Here is a 22,097-nt window from a genome sequence, read left to right as displayed (position 1 = left end):
ATTAATTTAATCAAAGAATAAAAAAACCAGAACATTTTTTTCTAAAGTCATAGATGAATTTGCCTATTGCCCAATATTGTAACACAGCATTTGACCTCTTAAATCTTCAATATATTTCAATTGAAATTTCCAATCATCACACCATAGCTGTACAAAGATAAAAGCCATATATTCAATGTTATGACTCTTGGTCTTAGATCTTGGGACTTGTAGAGAAATGTAATCATACCTAAAAATGTATGTTGACATTTCATCCCAGCTAGCAGTCCATGCTGACCTTTATATTTGAATTCATTAAAAAATTGAAGATATGTCCGAGTGATGTGGCATTAGATGAAACTTACAGTGACTTTCATGTGTTTTAGACATAGGACAACCGAAGAAAACATACATAACTACATACACAAAAGAAACATGTTGACCTAATACACTGGCTACATCTGACCCCACTGCTCAACACTGACAAATAGAAAACGAACTTCTTTGAAGCATCCAACTATACTTACCTAACGGGAAACTGACTTGATCACACATGCCCAATAGCTGGCCAAAACAGATGAGGCGGTCAGACGGTCGAATTTTGAATTCCTTCATCCTACAAGATACCGAAATTCATAATAAAATAATTCTTAGTTACCTTAAGCTAACATCAAATCATTTAAGTACGATAGCTTTATTCCTAAATGTAATTCACAACTTCTGCTCCACCAACTTTCTTCCTTTTCTTTATGTGGGCTGGTGGGTTGGAGGGTAGGACACGATATCACCCTGATTACATCTACTCTCTGTATTGGTTCAGCAGTGCATTATTCATATCAATCATTTGTTGATTAAATATTAGAAAACAAATCAGTGTAGATAAGTATACTGAAAGGATAAAGAAACGCAGGATAATATTTATTCCGATATTTTGAAAACACAGTCTCCAAATAAAGTGAAACTTTGTGGATTGAGTAATTAGGTCATATTACACCTTGTCATGTATCGAAAATTTAGTCACAGTACAGTGCGCAGCTCTGGTAAATGGAGGAAGGAAAAAACAAGAATCTCGCGCACCGTGTTGTTCTGGTCTCATGCAGCGTTGGTCAAGTCACTCTTCGTTAGTCTTTATACACACCAACTACTTCCCTAAAATTAATTGAGAATTTGCTTCGTTTTAAGAATGGCACGACTCACAGAAGTTCAGAGGGGTCAGGCCATTCAGATGCTGATGCAAGGACAGCTGCCAAATCAAATTGCTAGGCACTTTGGTGTTAATATTTTCACCATAGAACGTCTTGTAAGACGTCTTCGGGAAACTGGGTGATTGGCCGATCGACCTAGGTAAGGATGTCTGTGCGTAACGTCACGGCGTCAGGATCGCTATATCGTCGTCTCTCATGTGCGTAATCGGCGCCTTACTGCCGTTGAGAGTGCACTTAATGTTCGTGGAAATCATGGGCGTCCTATAATTTCAAAAGCTGTAAGTAATCGATTAAGAGAAGTTGGTGTAAGAGCATGTCGCCCCTACGTAGGTCCACACCTTACCCCTGCTCGACGTCAGCGTTGTATGGCCTGGGTGGCTGCACATGCTCCACGACGGTTTCCACTGAGGCAGTGGAGACAAGTTTTCTTCACGGACGAGTCTCGATTCTGTCTTTATCGATCTGACGGCCGTCAACGTGTCTACTGATGTCGTGGCGAATGTTTTACGGATGTTTGCATTGTAGCGAGGGATAGGTTTGGGGGCAGTTCAGTAATGGTGTGTGGAGGAATCTCACACAGGTTAAAATCACAATTGGTTGTTATTAATGGTAATTTAACAGCAGCTAAGTATAGAGATGAGATCCTCCGACCCCATGTTATCCCTTTCTTACAGCAGCATAATCTAACCCTCCAGCAGGATAATGCTAGACCTCACGTAGCAAGGATTTGCCAAGTCTTTCTGGCCAACAACAACATTCAACCACTAGATTGGCCGCCATATAGCCCTGATTTGTCCCCGATTGAGCATCTTTGGGACCAGTTGGATAGACAGGTTCGAAAGCGCCAGCCACACCCTGCTACTTGAGAGCAGTTGACCAGAACTCTGATTGAAGAGTGGGACAACATCCCCATAAGACGGATTAACGCTCTTATGAACTCTATAACCAGAAGAATAAGGGCCGTGACCACAGCAAACGGCGGACACACAAGATATTGATGACTCAGTTCAATTTCAATTTCAAAATCCTATGGGTCCATTCAATTTAATCGTTAGTACCTCTAAACCAATTGTCAGATGCAAAATACAGACTTTGGAAATTTTTAAGCTTTAATTTATCTGTAAGTGTACAAAATTTCATTTTAAATGAAGCCCGATATCATACTTAATTTCTGGTTTAAAATTCACCCTGCGTTTCTTTATCCTTTAAGTATACAAACACTCCAGACTTACTTTTCTACGGTATATCTAACTGTATCCTCATTGTGACTAGCCACCATCACTGCAATCTTCCCCCGATCTCTGCAGTTTATTTGTCTCATCACCTCCTCCAGAGTTTGGTGGTACATGTCTGAGGTTGCCTCGTAGCTAGGATTGATGGGATCCTCATAGCCTATTTCATGTGCTCGCTCTCTCTCCTGATAAAATACACATTGCTCAAACTGATTCTTAATCTTTCTTCTCACACAAGAAAACAAACTATAAATGTAAAGGAGATGCTGATTACAACTGTTGTACATAGTAATAGTAACCTTGACCTTTGAAGCCTGAAATGATAATTAATTCAGGGAATTCTTAGTCCAATTTGTTAAAAAAAATTGCAAAGAAAGAAAGTTGCTAAGGCAATATCAAATTAATCAATAGTTTTCCAACAAATGCAGTAGTGACCTTATAATGACCTTAAAACCCTAATACAAAAACTATACAATTCTCATCAATTAACTTTTACCTTAGAATGAGGTATTTTGATCAATGAACCTTTAATTAAATCCCTTCAGAAGTAAAGTTACAAATATATGTACTTTGTACAGTTATAATTCTGTTTGTAATAACTTGTTTCATGCACTTCTGTGAGATCATTATTACTCAAAATGATCTTTAGCCATCATGATAGCAAATCTGAGGACCAGACCTGACTCTTTAATTCTGGGATATTGTTAAATCTGAGGACCAGACCTGACTATCTAATTCTGTGATATTGTTAAATCTGAGGACCAGACCTGACTCTTTAATTCTGTGATATTGTTAAATCTGAGGACCAGACCTGACTCTTTAATTCTGGGATATTGTTAAATCTGAGGACCAGACCTGACTATCTAATTCTGGGATATTGTTAAATCTGAGGACCAGACCTGACTCTTTAATTCTGGGATATTGTTAAATCTGAGGACCAGACCTGACTATCTAATTCTGGGATATTGTTAAATCTGAGGACCAGACCTGACTATCTAATTCTGGGATATTGTTAAATCTGAGGACCAGACCTGACTCTTTAATTCTGGGATATTGTTAAATCTGAGGACCAGACCTGACTCTTTAATTCTGTGATATTGTTAAATCTGAGGACCAGACCTGACTATCTAATTCTGGGATATTGTTAAATCTGAGGACCAGACCTGACTCTTTAATTCTGTGATATTGTTAAATCTGAGGACCAGACCTGACTCTTTAATTCTGTGATATTGTTAAATCTGAGGACCAGACCTGACTCTTTAATTCTGTGATATTGTTAAATCTGAGGACCAGACCTGACTCTTTAATTCTGGGATATTGTTAAATCTGAGGACCAGACCTGACTCTTTAATTCTGGGATATTGTTAAATCTGAGGACCAGACCTGACCTTTAATTCTGGATATTGTTAAATCTGAATTGACTCTTTAATTCTGGGATATTGTTAAATCTGAGGACCAGACCTGACTCTTTAATTCTGGGATATTGTTAAATCTGAGGACCAGACCTGACTCTTTAATTCTGGGATATTGTTAAATCTGAGGACCAGACCTGACTATCTAATTCTGGGATATTGTTAAATCTGAGGACCAGACCTGACTCTTTAATTCTGTGATATTGTTAAATCTGAGGACCAGACCTGACTCTTTAATTCTGGGATATTGTTAAATCTGAGGACCAGACCTGACTCTTTTGTTAAATCTGAGGACCAGACCTGACTCTTTAATTCTGGGAAAATTCTGACTATCTAATTCTGGATATTGTTAAATCTGAGGACCAGACCTGACTGAGGACCAGACCTGACTATTAATTCTGGGATATTGTTAAATCTGAGGACCAGACCTGACTCTTTAATTCTGGGATATTGTTAAATCTGAGGACCAGACCTGACTATATAATTCTGGGATATTGTTAAATCTGAGGACCAGACCTGACTCTTTAATTCTGGGATATTGTTAAATCTGAGGACCAGACCTGACTCTTTAATTCTGGGATATTGTTAAATCTGAGGACCAGACCTGACTATCTAATTCTGTGATATTGTTAAATCTGAGGACCAGACCTGACTCTTTAATTCTGGGATATTGTTAAATCTGAGGACCAGACCTGACTCTTTAATTCTGGGATATTGTTAAATCTGAGGACCAGACCTGACTCTTTAATTCTGGGATATTGTTAAATCTGAGGACCAGACCTGACTCTTTAATTCTGGGATATTGTTAAATCTGAGGACCAGACCTGACTCTTTAATTCTGGGATATTGTTAAATCTGAGGACCAGACCTGACTATCTAATTCTGGGATATTGTTAAATCTGAGGACCAGACCTGACTCTTTAATTCTGGGATATTGTTAAATCTGAGGACCAGACCTGACTCTTTAATTCTGGGATATTGTTAAATCTGAGGACCAGACCTGACTCTTTAATTCTGGGACCTGACTCTTTAATTCTGGGATATTGTTAAATCTGAGGACCAGACCTGACTCTTTAATTCTGGGATATTGTTAAATCTGAGGACCAGACCTGACTCTTTAATTCTGGGATATTGTTAAATCTGAGGACCAGACCTGACTCTTTAATTCTGGGATATTGTTAAATCTGAGGACCAGACCTGACTATCTAATTCTGGGATATTGTTAAATCTGAGGACCAGACCTGACTCTTTAATTCTGGGATATTGTTAAATCTGAGGACCAGACCTGGCTCTTTAATTCTGGGATATTGTTAATTCTGACTATCAGACCTGACTCTTTATTTCTGGGAAATTGTTAAATAGACTGATGTTTACCTCAGTTACCTGAGCCCACTCAAACTATACACAAATACAATGTACTACCAAAACAGATACATACTTGTTCCATGTATGCACCCCGAACCAGCTTGGCTCCAAAGTGGAAGTCCTCTCTACGGGCCAGGTCCATGTCCAAACAGGCATTATTGTAAGCACTCTATGGATACCAACAGTCAGTGTATATCAAAGTAAACAGTGATTATCCTGCCTTAGTTAATATCAGACATAATCAGTGATTGTTCACAACCTATGTAAACAGCCATTGGTTAAACTCATAAAAAAATTTTACTTTACAGAATATTCAGTCTGAAGACAAAGCACTGTATGCCAACGGGTCATAGAGCTTCAGAGATGGACTACTCTGAATCACGTTACCTTTACTCTACTACTGGTGTGTAACCTTTCCATGTGATTTATGTTTCATTCTAAGTACCTTCAGATAGCACTGGTAGGTGTTGAAGATAACTGCCTTTTCCCTGTTAAACCTTCGCATCATTTCCATACACAGGCGACTTATGGCAGGTTGGAAATAAGTTTGTTCAGCATCTACCATCACTCTCACACCCTTCTCTGTGGCATACTGAAAAACAACAGGAAAGAAATGGTCAGGTCATCTCTGTGTCACTCTCACACCCTTCTCTGTGGCATACTGAAAAACAACAGGAAAGAAATGGTCAGGTCATCTCTGTATCACTCTCACACCCTTCTCTGTGGTGTACTGAAAACAACATGTTGTTTTGCAACAGCTTTGATATACTTGGACATATTGTATCTTGTCCATGGTCGATAGATGTGTTGGAGTAGGTAACAGTGTTAATATGCCTGAATGTATTACCTTAGCAATCATGTTGAGGCGTCCTAACATGTTTTTCATCTGCTCTTCTTCTTCTGTTGACAGAGAGGTGACTAAAGGCTTCAGTTTCCCTGTCTGTTCAAATGAAAAACTTGATCAGACATGTAGCTCCTACTGTGATTACACCTGCTTTTATATCAGACATGTAGCTCCTACTGTGATTACACCTGCTTTTATATCAGACATGTAGCTCCTACTGTGATTACACCTGCTTTTATATCAGCATGTAGCTCCTACTGTGATTACACCTCCTTTTATATCAGACATGTAGCTCCTACTGTGATTACACCTGCTTTTATATCAGACATGTAGCTCCTACTGTGATTACACCTGCTTTTATATCAGACATGTAGCTCCTACTGTGATTACACCTGCTTTTATATCAGCATGTAGCTCCTACTGTGATTACACCTGCTTTTATATCAGACATGTAGCTCCTACTGTGATTACACCTGCTTTTATATCAGACATGTAGCTCCTACTGTGATTACACCTGCTTTTATATCAGACATGTAGCTCCTACTGTGATTACACCTGCTTTTATATCAGACATGTAGCTCCTACTGTGATTACACCTGCTTTTATATCAGACATGTAGCTCCTACTGTGATTACACCTGCTTTTATATCAGCATGTAGCTCCTACTGTGATTACACCTGCTTTTATATCAGACATGTACCTCCTACTGTGATTACACCTGCTTTTATATCAGACATGTACCTCCTACTGTGATTACACCTGCTTCTATATCAGACATGTACCTCCTACTGTGATTACACCTGCTTTTATAGCAGCAAACGACTAATGCTTCATAATATATCCGTTAAATTCCGAGCTGCATAATTTGTCGTTAATGGAACTTTCTCAGTCAAATGGGATATATAATACACTCCAATAGCTGTCATAATTCTTACATTATCTATCTTGCCTTGAAAGCATAAGATATCATGGATAAATACTGCTCGAGAATTTTTTTATCAATAAACCCAGGTAAGAAGTAAGCTGAGTTATGATAATCTCAATTAAGATATATATTACCTCCTCATCGGGTACCACAAAAACCTTGGACAAACTCATGTTGACCTCTAACAGGTTGTCCCAGTCCAGAAGGTCCACCTCACTATAAAATAGATCACATGCTGAGTCATAATCTTCTCTCCAACACACCTTAAAAAATAACTTGCATCTCTTTCTAACTGCAAAATATCACATGATCACCTCTCTAACTCACCCCAATATGTCATATTATCACCTCTCTAACTCATCTCAATATGTCATATTATCACCTCTCTAACTCACCCCAATATGTCATATTATCACCTTTCCTTTTTTTCTAAAATGTCACATTATCACCTCTCTAACTCACCCCAATATGTCATATCATCACCTCTCTAGCTCATCTCAATATGTCATATTATCACCTCTCTACCTCACCCCAATATGTCATATTATCACCTCTCTACCTCACCCCAATATGTCATATTATCACCTCTCTAACTCACCCCAATATGTCATATTATCACCTCTCTAACTCACCCCAATATGTCATATTATCACCTCTCTAACTCACCCCAATATGTCACATTATCACCTCTCTACCTCACCCCAATATTTCATATTATCACCTCTCTACCTCACCCCAATATGTCATATTATCACTTCTCTAACTCACTCCAATATGTCATATTATCATCTCTCTAACTCACCCCAATATGTCATATTATCACCTCTCTAACTCACCCCAATATGTCACATTATCACCTCTCTACCTCACCCCAATATGTCATATTATCATCTCTCTAACTCACCCCAATATGTCAAATCATCACCTCTCTACCTCACCCCAATATGTCATATTATCATCTCTCTAACTCACCCCAATATGTCACATTATCACCTCTCTTACTCACCCCAATATGTCACATTATCAACTCACCCCAATATGTCACATTATCACCTCTCTTACTCACCCCAATATGTCACATTATCACCTCTCTAACTCACCCCAATATGTCACATTATCACCTCTCTAACTCACCCCAATATGTCACATTATCACCTCTCTTACTCACCCCAATATGTCACATTATCACCTCTCTTACTCACCTCAATATGTCACATTATCACCTCTCTTACTCACCCCAATATGTCACATTATCACCTCTCTAACTCACCCCAATATGTCACATTATCACCTCTCTTACTCACCTCAATATGTCACATTATCACCTCTCTAACTCACCCCAATATGTCACATTATCACCTCTCTTACTCACCCCAATATGTCACATTATCACCTCTCTAACTCACCCCAATATGTCACATTATCACCTCTCTTACTCACCCCAATATGTCATATTATCACCTCTCTAACTCACCCCCCAATATGTCTTATCACCTCTCTTAATATGTCACATTATCACCTCTCTTACTCACCCCAATATGTCACATTATCACCTCTCTTACATTATCACCCCAATATGTCACATTATCACCTCTCTTACTCACCCCAATATGTCTCTCTCTACTCACCCCAATATGTCACATTATCACCTCTCTACCTCTCTTACTCACCCCAATATGTCACATTATCACCTCTCTTACTCACCCCAATATGTCACATTATCACCTCTCTTACTCACCCCAATATGTCACATTATCACCTCTCTTACTCACCCCAATATGTCACATTATCACCTCTCTTACTCACCCCAATATGTCACATTATCACCTCTCTAACTCACCCCAATATGTCACATTATCACCTCTCTAACTCACCCCAATATGTCACATTATCACCTCTCTTACTCACTCCAATATGTCACATTATCACCTCTCTTACTCACCCCAATATGTCACATTATCACCTCTCTTACTCACCCCAATATGTCACATTATCACCTCTCTTACTCACCCCAATATGTCACATTATCACCTCTCTTACTCACCTCAATATGTCACATTATCAATATGTCACATTATCACCTCTCTAACTCACCCCAATATGTCATATTATCACCTCTCTAACTCACCCCAATATGTCACATTATCACCTCTCTTACTCACCTCAATATGTCACATTATCACCTCTCTAACTCACCCCAATATGTCACATTATCACCTCTCTTACTCACCCCAATATGTCACATTATCACCTCTCTTACTCACCTCAATATGTCACATTATCACCTCTCTAACTCACCCCAATATGTCACATTATCACCTCTCTAACTCACCCCAATATGTCACATTATCACCTCTCTTACTCACCTCAATATGTCACATTATCACCTCTCTAACTCACCTCAATATGTCACATTATCACCTCTCTAACTCACCCCAATATGTCACATTATCACCTCTCTAACTATCCTCTATCTGTGATATTATGACCTCTCTAACTCACTCCAATATGTCACATTATCACCTCTCTTACTCACCTCAATATGTCACATTATCACCTCTCTAACTCACCCCAATATGTCACATTATCACCTCTCTAACTCACCCCAATATGTCACATTATCACCTCTCTTACTCTCTCTTATCACCTCTCTTACTCACCCCAATATGTCACATTTTCACCTCTCTCTCTGACTTGACTATTTCAGAGTTCCACGTCTCTCTCTCACCTCAATATGTCACATTATCACCTCTCTAACTCACCTCAATATGTCACATTATCACCTCTCTAACTCACCCCAATATGTCATATTATCACCTCTCTTACTCACCTCAATATGTCACATTATCATCTCTCTAACTCACCCCAATATGTCACATTATCACCTCTCTTACTCACCTCAATATGTCACATTATCACCTCTCTTACTCACCTCAATATGTCACATTATCATCTCTCTAACTCACCCCAATATGTCACATTATCACCTCTCTAACTCACCCCAATATGTCACATTATCACCTCTCTTACTCACCTCAATATGTCACATTATCACCTCTCTACCTCACCCCAATATGTCACATTATCACCTCTCTTACCTCAATATGTCACATTATCACCTCTCTAACTCACCTCAATATGTCACATTATCACCTCTCTTACTCACCTCAATATGTCACATTATCACCTCTCTTACTCACCTCAATATGTCACATTATCACCTCTCTTACTCACCCCAATATGTCACATTATCACCTCTCTTACTCACCTCAATATGTCATATTATCACCTCTCTAACTCACCCCAATATGTCACATTATCACCTCTCTAACTCACCCCAATATGTCACATTATCACCTCTCTTACTCACCTCAATATGTCACATCATCACCTCTCTACCTCACCACAATATGTCATATTATCACCTCTCTTACTCACCTCAATATGTCACATTATCACCTCTCTAACTCACCTCAATATGTCACATTATCACCTCTCTAACTCACCCCAATATGTCACATTATCACCTCTCTAACTCACCTCAATATGTCACATTATCACCTCTCTTACTCACCTCAATATGTCATATTATCACCTCTCTAACTCACCCCAATATGTCATATTATCACCTCTCTAACTCACCCCAATATGTCACATTATCACCTCTCTTACTCACCCCAATATGTCATATTATCACCTCTCTTACTCACCCCAATATGTCACATTATCACCTCTCTTACTCACCCCAATATGTCACATTATCACCTCTCTAACTCACCTCAATATGTCATATTATCACCTCTCTTACTCACCCCAATATGTCACATTATCACCTCTCTAACTCACCCCAATATGTCATATTATCACCTCTCTTACTCACCCCAATATGTCACATTATCACCTCTCTTACTCACCTCAATATGTCATATTATCACTTCTCTAACTCACCACAATATGTCATATTATCACCTCTCTAACTCACCCCAATATGTCACATTATCACCTCTCTTACTCACCTCAATATATAATACAATATAATCATCTATAATATGACTCTTGCTTGCCAAGTACTAACTCAGAAGTCACAAGATAGACTTAATAATCTCGCCTTAAAGGTCACATAAAGGTCAAATGAACGAGCAATCTCTGATGACATATGATCCATTTTTTTAACATACCTAGCTCAAACATGATACAAACAAAAGAGTGTCAAAAGCACAACAAACACTTTGATTTACATGACACAACAAACAGGTGCATTACCCATCTTGTGAGATGTCTAGAACTGAGAACCAGCGCTTCCTGTCATCCCGTGTGATTTGTACTCCCATGGCCTCCAACTGCTTTTTAAAGTCTTCCTCACGAAACTTTCTTAGAAGGATGTCACCTTTGTTACCCGCAAACTTCTCAAAGAAGGTTCTTGTTGACACCAGCACATCAGACATCTGCAGCTTTAACATTCAAATTATCAATATATATTAAATTGCCGAGCGGAGTTTGGTATATTTTCTGAATATAAATCAGTAATCACTGTAACAACATAACAAAGAGATCCCAGAGGGATCCTGGCGCCCACCATTTGAGGATCTGTTTTCAGTTCTTGAAGATTTGTTTATTTTTTTTTTGTTTGTTACAGGTGTTGTAAATGTTCATGAACTGGTCTTCATTGAATGTACTCAATGATGGCACAAGATATTTTTATTAAGCACTTATTAGCAAATATCATTTGAAAAAGATCCCAAAGTATTATTAGATAGCAGTCAGTTACAGATGGATAATGGACAATATGCTTGTGCTGTATTACTGTCGACATCCAAGATGGCTGCCTGTGGGCCACCTTGATTTCAAATCAGTCCAAAAAAGGTACAATGCACAACTAGGGACCAAGGGAAAACTGCATATGAAATTTGAGAAAGATCCATCCAGTACTTTCCAAGAAATAGCAGTAACAACCTTTTACTTCCAAAATCCAAGATGGTGCCTGTACCATCTTACTGTGTACCACTCACAGTGGTTACAGTCTGTGTAAACAGGTTACCATTGCACACTGTGTACCACCACACAGACAGTCACCAGTGGTTACCTGCACTGTGAAATTCACACGGAGTCACCAGTGGTTACCATTGTTACTGTATACCACTCACTCAGACAGTCACCAGTGGTTACCATTGTTTCTGTATACCACTCACACAGACAGTCACCAGTGGTTACCATTGTTACTGTGTACCACTCACACGGACAATCACCAGTGGTTACCATTGTTACTGTGTACCACTCACACAGACTACCATGTTATGAAATTCTAACTCACTCACACAGACAGTCACCAGTGGTTACCATTATTACTGTGTACCACTCACCCAGTCAGTCACCAGTGGTTACCATTGTTACTGTGTACCACTCACACAGGTGGTTACCATTGTTACTGTGTACCACTCACACAGACAGTGTGGTTACCATTGTTATACTGTACTACCACTGGTTACCATTGTTACACCAACACGTCACCAGTGGTTACCATTGTTACTGTATACCACTCACACAGACAGTCACCAGTGGTTACCATTGTTACTGTGTACCACTCACACGGACAGTCACCAGTGGTTACCATTGTTACTGTGTACCACTCACACGGACAGTCACCAGTGGTTACCATTGTTACTGTTTACCACTCACACAGTCACCAGTGGTTACTATTGTTACTGTGTACCACTCACACGGACAGTCACCAGTGGTTACCATTGTTACTCACCAGTGGTTACCATTGTTACTGTTTACCACTCACACAGACAGACACCAGTGGTTACCATTGTTACTGTGTACCACTCACACAGTCACCAGTGGTTACCATTGTTACTGTGTACCACTCACACAGTCACCAGTGGTTACCATTGTTACTGTGTACCACTCACACGGACAGACACCAGTGGTTACCATTGTTACTGTGTACCACTCACACAGTCACCAGTGGTTACCATTGTTACTGTATACCACTCACACAGACAGTCACCAGTGGTTACCATTGTTACTGTATACCACTCACACAGACAGTCACCAGTGGTTACCATTGTTACTGTGTACCATTCACACGGACAGTCACCAGTGGTTACCATTGTTACTGTATACCACTCACACAGACAGTCACCAGTGGTTACCATTGTTACTGTGTACCACTCACACAGTCACCAGTGGTTACCATTGTTACTGTGTACCACTCACACGGACAGTCACCAGTGGTTACCATTGTTACTGTGTACCACTCACACGGACAGTCACCAGTGGTTACCATTGTTACTGTGTACCACTCACACAGTCACCAGTGGTTACCATTGTTACTGTGTACCACTCACACGGACAGTCACCAGTGGTTACCATTGTTACTGTGTACCACTCACACGGACAGTCACCAGTGGTTACCATTGTTACTGTATACCACTCACACAGACAGTCACCAGTGGTTACCATTGTTACTGTATACCACTCACACAGACAGTCACCAGTGGTTACCATTGTTACTGTGTACCACTCACACGGACAGTCACCAGTGGTTACCATTGTTACTGTTTACCACTCACACAGACAGTCACCAGTGGTTACCATTGTTACTGTGTACCACTCACACACTCACACAGACAGTCACCAGTGGTTACCATTGTTACTGTGTACCACTCACACGGACAGTCACCAGTGGTTACCATTGTTACTGTGTACCACTCACACGGACAGTCACCAGTGGTTACCATTGTTACTGTGTACCACTCACACGGACAGTCACCAGTGGTTACCATTGTTACTGTGTACCACTCACACAGAGTCACCAGTGGTTACCATTGTTACTGTATACCACTCACACAGTCACCAGTGGTTACCATTGTTACTGTATACCACTCACACAGACAGTCACCAGTGGTTACCATTATTACTGTGTACCACTCACACAGACAGTCACCAGTGGTTACCATTGTTACTGTGTACCACTCACACGGACAGTCACCAGTGGTTACCATTGTTACTGTATACCACTCACACAGACAGTCACCAGTGGTTACCATTGTTACTGTGTACCACTCACAGTCACCATTGTTACTGTGTACAGTCACCAGTGGTTACCATTATTACTGTGTACCACTCACACAGACAGTCACCAGTGGTTACCATTGTTACTGTGTACCACTCACACGGACAGTCACCAGTGGTTACCATTGTTACTGTGTACCACTCACACGGACAGTCACCAGTGGTTACCATTGTTACTGTGTACCACTCACACAGTCACCAGTGGTTACCATTGTTACTGTGTACCACTCACACGGACAGTCACCAGTGGTTACCATTGTTACTGTTTACCACTCACAGAGACAGACACCAGTGGTTACCATTGTTACTGTGTACCACTCACACAGTCACCAGTGGTTACCATTGTTACTGTGTACCACTCACACAGACAGACACCAGTGGTTACCATTGTTACTGTGTACCACTCACACAGACAGTCACCAGTGGTAACCATTGTTACTGTGTACCACTCACACAGTCACCAGTGGTTACCATTGTTACTGTTTACCACTCACACAGACAGTCACCAGTGGTTACAGTTGGTTACCATTGTTACTGTGTACCACTCACACGGACAGACACCAGTGGTTACCATTGTTACTGTGTACCACTCACACAGTCACCAGTGGTTACCATTGTTACTGTGTACCACTCACACAGTCCATTGTTACTGTGTACACTCACACAGACAGTCACCAGTGGTTACCATTGTTACTGTGTACCACTCACACGGACAGTCACCAGTGGTTACCATTGTTACTGTATACCACTCACACAGACAGTCACCAGTGGTTACCATTGTTACTGTATACCACTCACACAGACAGTCACCAGTGGTTACCATTATTACTGTGTACCACTCACACAGACAGTCACCAGTGGTTACCATTGTTACTGTGTACCACTCACACAGACAGTCACCAGTGGTTACCATTGTTACTGTGTACCACTCACACGGACAGTCACCAGTGGTTACTATTGCTACTGTGTACCACTCACACAGACAGACACCAGTGGTTACCATTGTTACTGTGTACCACTCACACAGTCACCAGTGGTTACCATTGTTACTGTGTACCACTCACACGGACAGTCACCAGTGGTTACCATTGTTACTGTGTACCACTCACACAGTCACCAGTGGTTACCATTGGTACTGTGTACCACCCACACAGTCACCAGTGGTTACCATTGTTACTGTTTACCACTCACACAGACAGACACCAGTGGTTACCATTGTTACTGTGTACCACTCACACAGTCACCACACCATTGTTACTGTGTACCACTCACACACCAGGACAGTCACCAGTGGTTACCATTGTTACTGTGTACCACTCACACAGACAGTCACCAGTGGTTACCATTGTTACTGTGTACCACTCACACACAGTGGTTACCATTGTCACCAGTGGTTACCATTGTTACTGTGTACCAGTGGTTACCATTGTTACTGTGTACCACTCACACAGTCACCAGTGGTTACCATTGTTACCATTGTTACTGTGTACCACTCACACAGTCACCAGTGGTTACCATTGTTACTGTGTACACACAGACAGTTTACCATTGTTACTGTGTACCACTCACACAGACAGTCACCAGTGGTTACCATTGTTACTGTGTACCACTCACAGACAGTCACCAGTGGTTACCATTGTTACTGTGGTTACCACTCACACAGACAGTCACCAGTGGTTACCATTGTTACTGTGTACCACTCACACAGTCACCAGTGGTTACCATTGTTACTGTGTACCACTCACACAGTCACCAGTGGTTACCATTGTTACTGTGTACCACTCACACAGTCACCAGTGGTTACCATTGTTACTGTGTACCACTCACACAGTCACCAGTGGTTACCATTGTTACTGTTTACCACTCACACAGACAGTCACCAGTGGTTACCATTGTAATTACATCATTGCCAATGTTACTATCATGATTATGGTTGCTCGGCATAACTACAAAACTCACTTCTGGTTTCAATTATATGGTGACTTTACATTAGTACTGCTGTTACTAGTGGTTACCATGGTTACCATGCCTGGTAAACAACATTACTCCACCAGCCACTAGTTATCACCCATTATATTATATATATGAAGAAGCCTACCAGAAACTCTGGTCTTCCAAGAGCTGTCATCTTGATAGCAACAAACCCAGTGTTCACCTCAGTAGCTCCTATTGTATACAAAAACACTATTACATTACCATATGTTGAGTGATTCTTCTAAAAGTGTGTGGTTGAAAAACAACTTGCCTAAATATCAATTTCAAGAAAAAAAACAACTGTTACATTAATCACTTGCTGTAGGTTTATTTAATGTTTCAAGAAATGCATAATATCAATAATATAAAAAACTGGCCTACATTATATCTACTCCTACAACATGCGTCTTTCTCACTGCCTACCTGCCACAGCATCTATACATCTGAGGAAAGTCTCCATGTTTGTGTCACAGTTGGCTTCATCCTCATAGAAATATGTCCTTGCTGATATAACCTTGCTACGGCGATCTCCAAACTTTTTGTGGGCCAAAAACTTTTGTTTGTCGGGATCTAATGGAAAGAAATAAAAACCGTAAGCTTAGGATTTATATATTGTGTATCAAAGTCATTCAACTTACAAACCAAGCAACAAAACTTTTGGATATCATCTGATTCTATCATCATATAGATAGGAACCTGACTCAACTCTACAGCAGGAAGTATGATTGACTTCATTCAATCTTTGTGCCTGACAAATTGATGTATGTTTACATACCTCTAATCGTAGCATGACTGTGTTTATATGTTTTCAATTTCCTGCAATTTATCAGTACGTTCTATATCATATGTGACTGTAGGCATGGATGCTGACGATTTTCTTGTGTAAGTACTTGTATGGTTTCAGTATAAATTACTATGAAACAAACATTTTTGTGCAGTGATAAATCAATCAGAAGAACTATGGCTAAATTCAAGGTTTTATATATACTGTATATGTGCATAGTGAATATATATTAGCTTATGCGTGTGATATTATATATGATGTATATAATATTGTGGACTGTAGTCAAACAAGTCCAAGCATGATAAACTGTATAAGTCAATTTCACAGGTAAGGGAAGTAACTCAGGTTCAATACTTTGAACAAACCTAACCTAATAGAATTGTTCTCATGCTAAAACTTTACGTTTTGTGATCAAAATTTAAAAATATTGTACTTACCCATTTTATTCTCATGCTCAAGTTGTACTCGTGAAAAGTTTTGTGCTCAATATTTTGAGCACATTCTCAAGTTTGATTTTAGTATGGTCTTACCTATGCTCAAGATTTTTTTCTGTCATGTGACAGGACATTGGATTCAGAGAGATGTAAGAAAGAGTCATTTAACACGGAAATACTATTGTTTGAAGATGTAGATATTCAAATTGTAGCTATAAAAACTGGTTACAATCTCAATTTTCATTGCACAATCAAAAGTCATTGTCTAGTTTCAAATTCAACTCATGAATGAATATCTTGCTGACTTGAAAACTTCATAGACCTATTTGATCAAATTTATATGAAATCAAAATAAAAGTAAGCTAGAATAATACATATATAAATATGTTCATTAGTATATTATGAAAAAAATCTGGAACTTATGATATGTATATGTGTCATTACATGAAGATAGCACCAGAGCCACATAATGCAAACACCAGTCCCACACAGAACTTCAAAGGTTGTGTGTTATTTGTGTCAGTATTAAACACATGTAGACAGCACCAGTTTTACACAAACTACTCATGTGTTATATATGTGTTACTATTATACATATGTCAACACCATCAGTCCAACACAGACTTTACACAAACTACACATGTGTTATATATGTGTTACTATTATACATATGTCAACACCAAAAGTCCCACACAGACTTTACACAAACTACACATGTGTTATATATGTGTTACTATTATACATATGTCAACACCACCAGTCCCACACAGACTTTACACAAACTACACATGTGTTATATATGTGTTACTATTATACATATGTCAACACCACCAGTCCAACACAGACTTTACACAAACTACACATGTGTTATATATGTGTTACTATTATACATATGTCAACACCACCAGTCCAACACAGACTTTACACAAACTACACATGTGTTATATATGTGTTACTATTATACATATGTCAACACCACCAGTCCCACACAGACTTTACACAAACTACACATGTGTTATATATGTGTTACTATTATACATATGTCAACACCACCAGTCCAACACAGACCTTACACAAACTACACATGTGTTATATATGTGTTACTATTATACATATGTCAACACCACCAGTCCCACACAGACTTTACACAAACTACACATGTGTTATATATGTGTTACTATTATACATATGTCAACACCACCAGTCCCACACAGACTTTACACAAACTACACATGTGTTATATATGTGTTAATATTATACATATGTCAACACCACCAAAGTAAACAGCACCAGTCCCACACAAGGATCTTTACGAACCACATTTGTATTATATATGTGTCAGTATTATGCACCAGCATTAACTGAATATTATGTAATACATGTATGTTGTTCATGGGTTATAATTATACAATTGTGTATATATAACACCACAGTCCCATGCAGCCGTGCACACACTAAATGTATTTACCCATATCACTGTGTTCTGTATCTGTGTTTTCATCCAATTCAGAAATGGTTTTACATCAGTACATGATTCTATAGCAAAACATGGTGACACAAATGATGATGTAAAACAATTTATGTACTGGTGTAGACATTTGACCAAGTCTCTCGTATAACATGAAAATCATCTGTAGTATTTCAATATAAACAAAGTTATGTAACACAGAACTTAATCATACAAAACATACACTAGAACAGATGGTGTTAATGTGATATACAAGTCTACAGTACACCTGTTTATACTGCCATCCTTTATTTAGTGTGATATACAAGTCTACAGTACACCTGTTTATACTGCCATCCTTTATTTAGTGTGATATACAAGTCTACAGTACACCTGTTTATACTGCCATCCTTTATTTAGTGTGATATACAAGATCTTTACTGCACACATTGTTATATTGCTATCTTTAATCTAGTGTTATATATAAGATACCTGCACTTATAACCATTATATAATAATGTTATTGCCATCTTTCGTCTTTATTACAGACCAGAATGAAAACTCTGAACATCCCTGTATCAGATATCAGAACTAATGGAACTAAAGCAGTCAAAATCTGTTTTTTTGGCTGCCATCTTAGATTGAAGACCTCCTCCAAATTCGCAACACTAATTTCAATTAGACAAGCTGCAGGGTGAGATGACCTAAAAATACTGACAAGGGCACGAGGGTATTTGTATCCTTATCATACGTCTTGAGGTGAAATCATTTTCTGATATATTTCCTTTTATATCTCTTTCATATCACTTGTCTTAGTAAAATGAAATATAAAGCAAAAACTGGCAATAACAGATGATACTTTTTGATTTGCATTGTAACTTTTCAATCAAAAATAGAAATAGCCTTTAGAAATTTCTTTAGTCATTTTGCTGAAATTTGGTTCAAAATATCATTTATTTAAGAATTTGATTACCTGGGATGGTCTTGTCTGAAAAAATCATCGTTTGTATAGAAAATCCTACACATTTCTTAAAACAGTGTGGCAATTAGACATGTATTTCAAATAAGAATTCAGCCTCTAAAAGAATATAAGCATTATATCATACAGTACCTAGTGATGTTATGTCATCCGGTTGATGATCAGATACACAGCTCCTGCGGATAAGGAGATAAAAACGTTTTAGTTCATGTTACACATTTTACCACACGAGTAAATCTAAAAGATCTGTGAACTTTGGATGTGTGATGATTTTACAATGGTATGAACACATACACAAGTACAGGTAACTGATTTAGCTTCTGTTATCAAAATCATTAATAGCCAACAGAAACCTGTAAAGTATTTTAGGAATAAACTAATAAAGGAAACAAAATTGAGATACATTTTGTAATAAGTTTGCTATATTTAAAGAGACTGATAGACTGGCCTTACTTCATCTCTGCCTCCTCTGCCTGCTCTGTGGAGAGATCTTCCTCAACACTGTAGTCCAAAATTGACTTCACTCCAAACTGTTTGTTCCTACTGACCAGTGGTCTTATTGCAACCTGGTCCTCTCCAGCCACAAAGTGACCATAAAATGTTGCCTTCATCATCATACGGAACAAGGTCCCCCCAAGAATACGTCGACTCCATTTCAGCAACTACAGTAAAAAATCTGTTAGTAATGTCATCCCTAGCATAAAACATACAGAGATTACCTGTCAGGGTTACCTGTACAGAGATAACCTGTCAAGGTTACCTGTACAGAGACTACCTGTTAGAGTTACCTGTACAGAGATTACCTGTAAGGGTTACCTGTAGCAAGATTACCTGTTAGGGTTACCTTTACAGAGACTACTGAACTATTAAAAGTTAATATGTAAGTTAAATTAAACTATCCAAAACTGTATTCTACTAGACATAAGTCAGACGTGTTGTCCAGAAGCCAGAACATACTTTCTGTTAATAATCTATCACACATGTACAGGATACATTCGCTCCCGGGTTAATTACATAAGCTTACCAATACCGTCTAGCAGGACAGGTCAGCAAAACCTTAGCTTGTCGTAAACCACCTAATCTACCACTATGTGTGTGCATTAGACCATGTAAATAACTCATGTGTTATCCACTTCTTGTTAGCAAATATGTAATATTAGATTATCAATGTCTACGACTTTTAGTATAAATACGACTAGGTTTCTAGCCAGTCGTCGAATTGGTTCCTGAAGGCATGCGAGTGTACCACCTCTCCATGTCTACACACAATAAATTTACATCAACCTGAACAGCGTTTGGATTTCTTCATCTCCACTCAACACTACACCACTCTTCATTCTCAACAAAGAAGTTCACCCACTACACTTTATCGGACACCACATCGCTTTATTGGCACCGTGACACCACTTCACTTTATTGGTCCCGTGACTTCACTTTATTGTAGTGGGTGAACTTCTTTGTTGAGAATGAAGAGTTACCTGTACAGAGATTACCTGTTAGGGGTAGTTGTATATAGACTACCTGTTAGGGTAACCTGTACAGAGATTACCTGTTAGGGGTAGTTGTATATAGACTACCTGTTAGGGTAACCTGTACAAATATTACCTGTTACGGTTACCAGTACTGATATTACCTGTTATGTTTACCTGTACAGATATTACCTGTTACGGTTACCAGTACTGATATTACCTGTTATGGTTACCTGTACTGAGATTATCTGTTACGGTTACCAGTACTGAGATTATCTGTTATGGTTAGCAGTACTGAGATTATCTGTTACGGTTACCAGTACTGATATTACCTGTTATGGCTACCTGTACTGAGATTATCTGTTATGGTTACCTGTACTGAGATTATCTGTTATGGTTACCAGTACTGATATTACCTGTTATGGTTACCTGTACTGAGATTATCTGTTATGGTTACCTGTACTGAGATTATCTGTTATGGTTACCTGTACTGATATTACCTGTTATGGTTACCTGTACTGATATTACCTGTTACGGTTACCTGTACTGATATTACCTGTTATGGTTACCTGTACTGATATCACCTGTTACGGTTACCTGTACTGATATTACCTGTTATGGTTACCTGTACTGATATTACCTGTTATGGTTACCTGTACTGATATTACCTGTTATGGTTACCTGTACTGATATTACTTGTTATGGTTACCTGTACTGATATTACCTGTTATGGTTACCTGTACTGAGATTATCTGTTATGGTTACCTGTACTGATATTACCTGTTATGGTTACCTGTACTGATATTACCTGTTACGGTTACCTGTACTGATATCACCTGTTATGGTTACCTGTACTGATATTACCTGTTATGGTTACCTGTACTGATATTACCTGTTATGGTTACCTGTACTGATATTACCTGTTATGGTTACCTGTACTGATATTACTTGTTATGGTTACCTGTACTGAT

At 38.9% G+C, this 22,097-nt stretch overlaps 1 protein-coding gene across 2 annotated transcripts in view; it reads right to left on the bottom strand.

Annotated features, from left to right (window-relative positions):
• The window catches only part of LOC132555529 (proline dehydrogenase 1, mitochondrial-like), a 28,670-nt gene that overhangs the window by 5,458 nt on the left and 1,115 nt on the right, over nt 1-22,097 (bottom strand). Inside the window, exons 2-12 of one of the 2 annotated variants that reach the window (XM_060219876.1) lie at nt 20,111-20,319; nt 19,790-19,833; nt 16,437-16,583; nt 16,138-16,205; nt 11,226-11,413; nt 7,097-7,178; nt 6,041-6,133; nt 5,639-5,785; nt 5,267-5,362; nt 2,417-2,601; nt 507-595 (exon numbers count right to left, since the gene is read on the bottom strand). In XM_060219876.1, the coding sequence (XP_060075859.1) occupies nt 507-595; nt 2,417-2,601; nt 5,267-5,362; nt 5,639-5,785; nt 6,041-6,133; nt 7,097-7,178; nt 11,226-11,413; nt 16,138-16,205; nt 16,437-16,583; nt 19,790-19,833; nt 20,111-20,319 (1,348 nt within the window). Of the gene's footprint in view, nt 1-506; nt 596-2,416; nt 2,602-5,266; nt 5,363-5,638; nt 5,786-6,040; nt 6,134-7,096; nt 7,179-11,225; nt 11,414-16,137; nt 16,206-16,436; nt 16,584-18,699; nt 18,717-19,789; nt 19,834-20,110; nt 20,320-22,097 lie in introns of those variants that run through there. The other variant, XM_060219877.1, reaches the window with a different exon arrangement.

The sequence above is a fragment of the Ylistrum balloti genome, unplaced genomic scaffold (genome assembly GCF_031769215.1).
Source record: "Ylistrum balloti isolate Yb309-2 unplaced genomic scaffold, AGI_CSIRO_Ybal_v1 Utg370504, whole genome shotgun sequence".
Lineage (NCBI taxonomy): Eukaryota > Metazoa > Mollusca > Bivalvia > Pectinida > Pectinidae > Ylistrum > Ylistrum balloti.
This window is presented reverse-complemented; position numbering and strand designations above follow the sequence as displayed.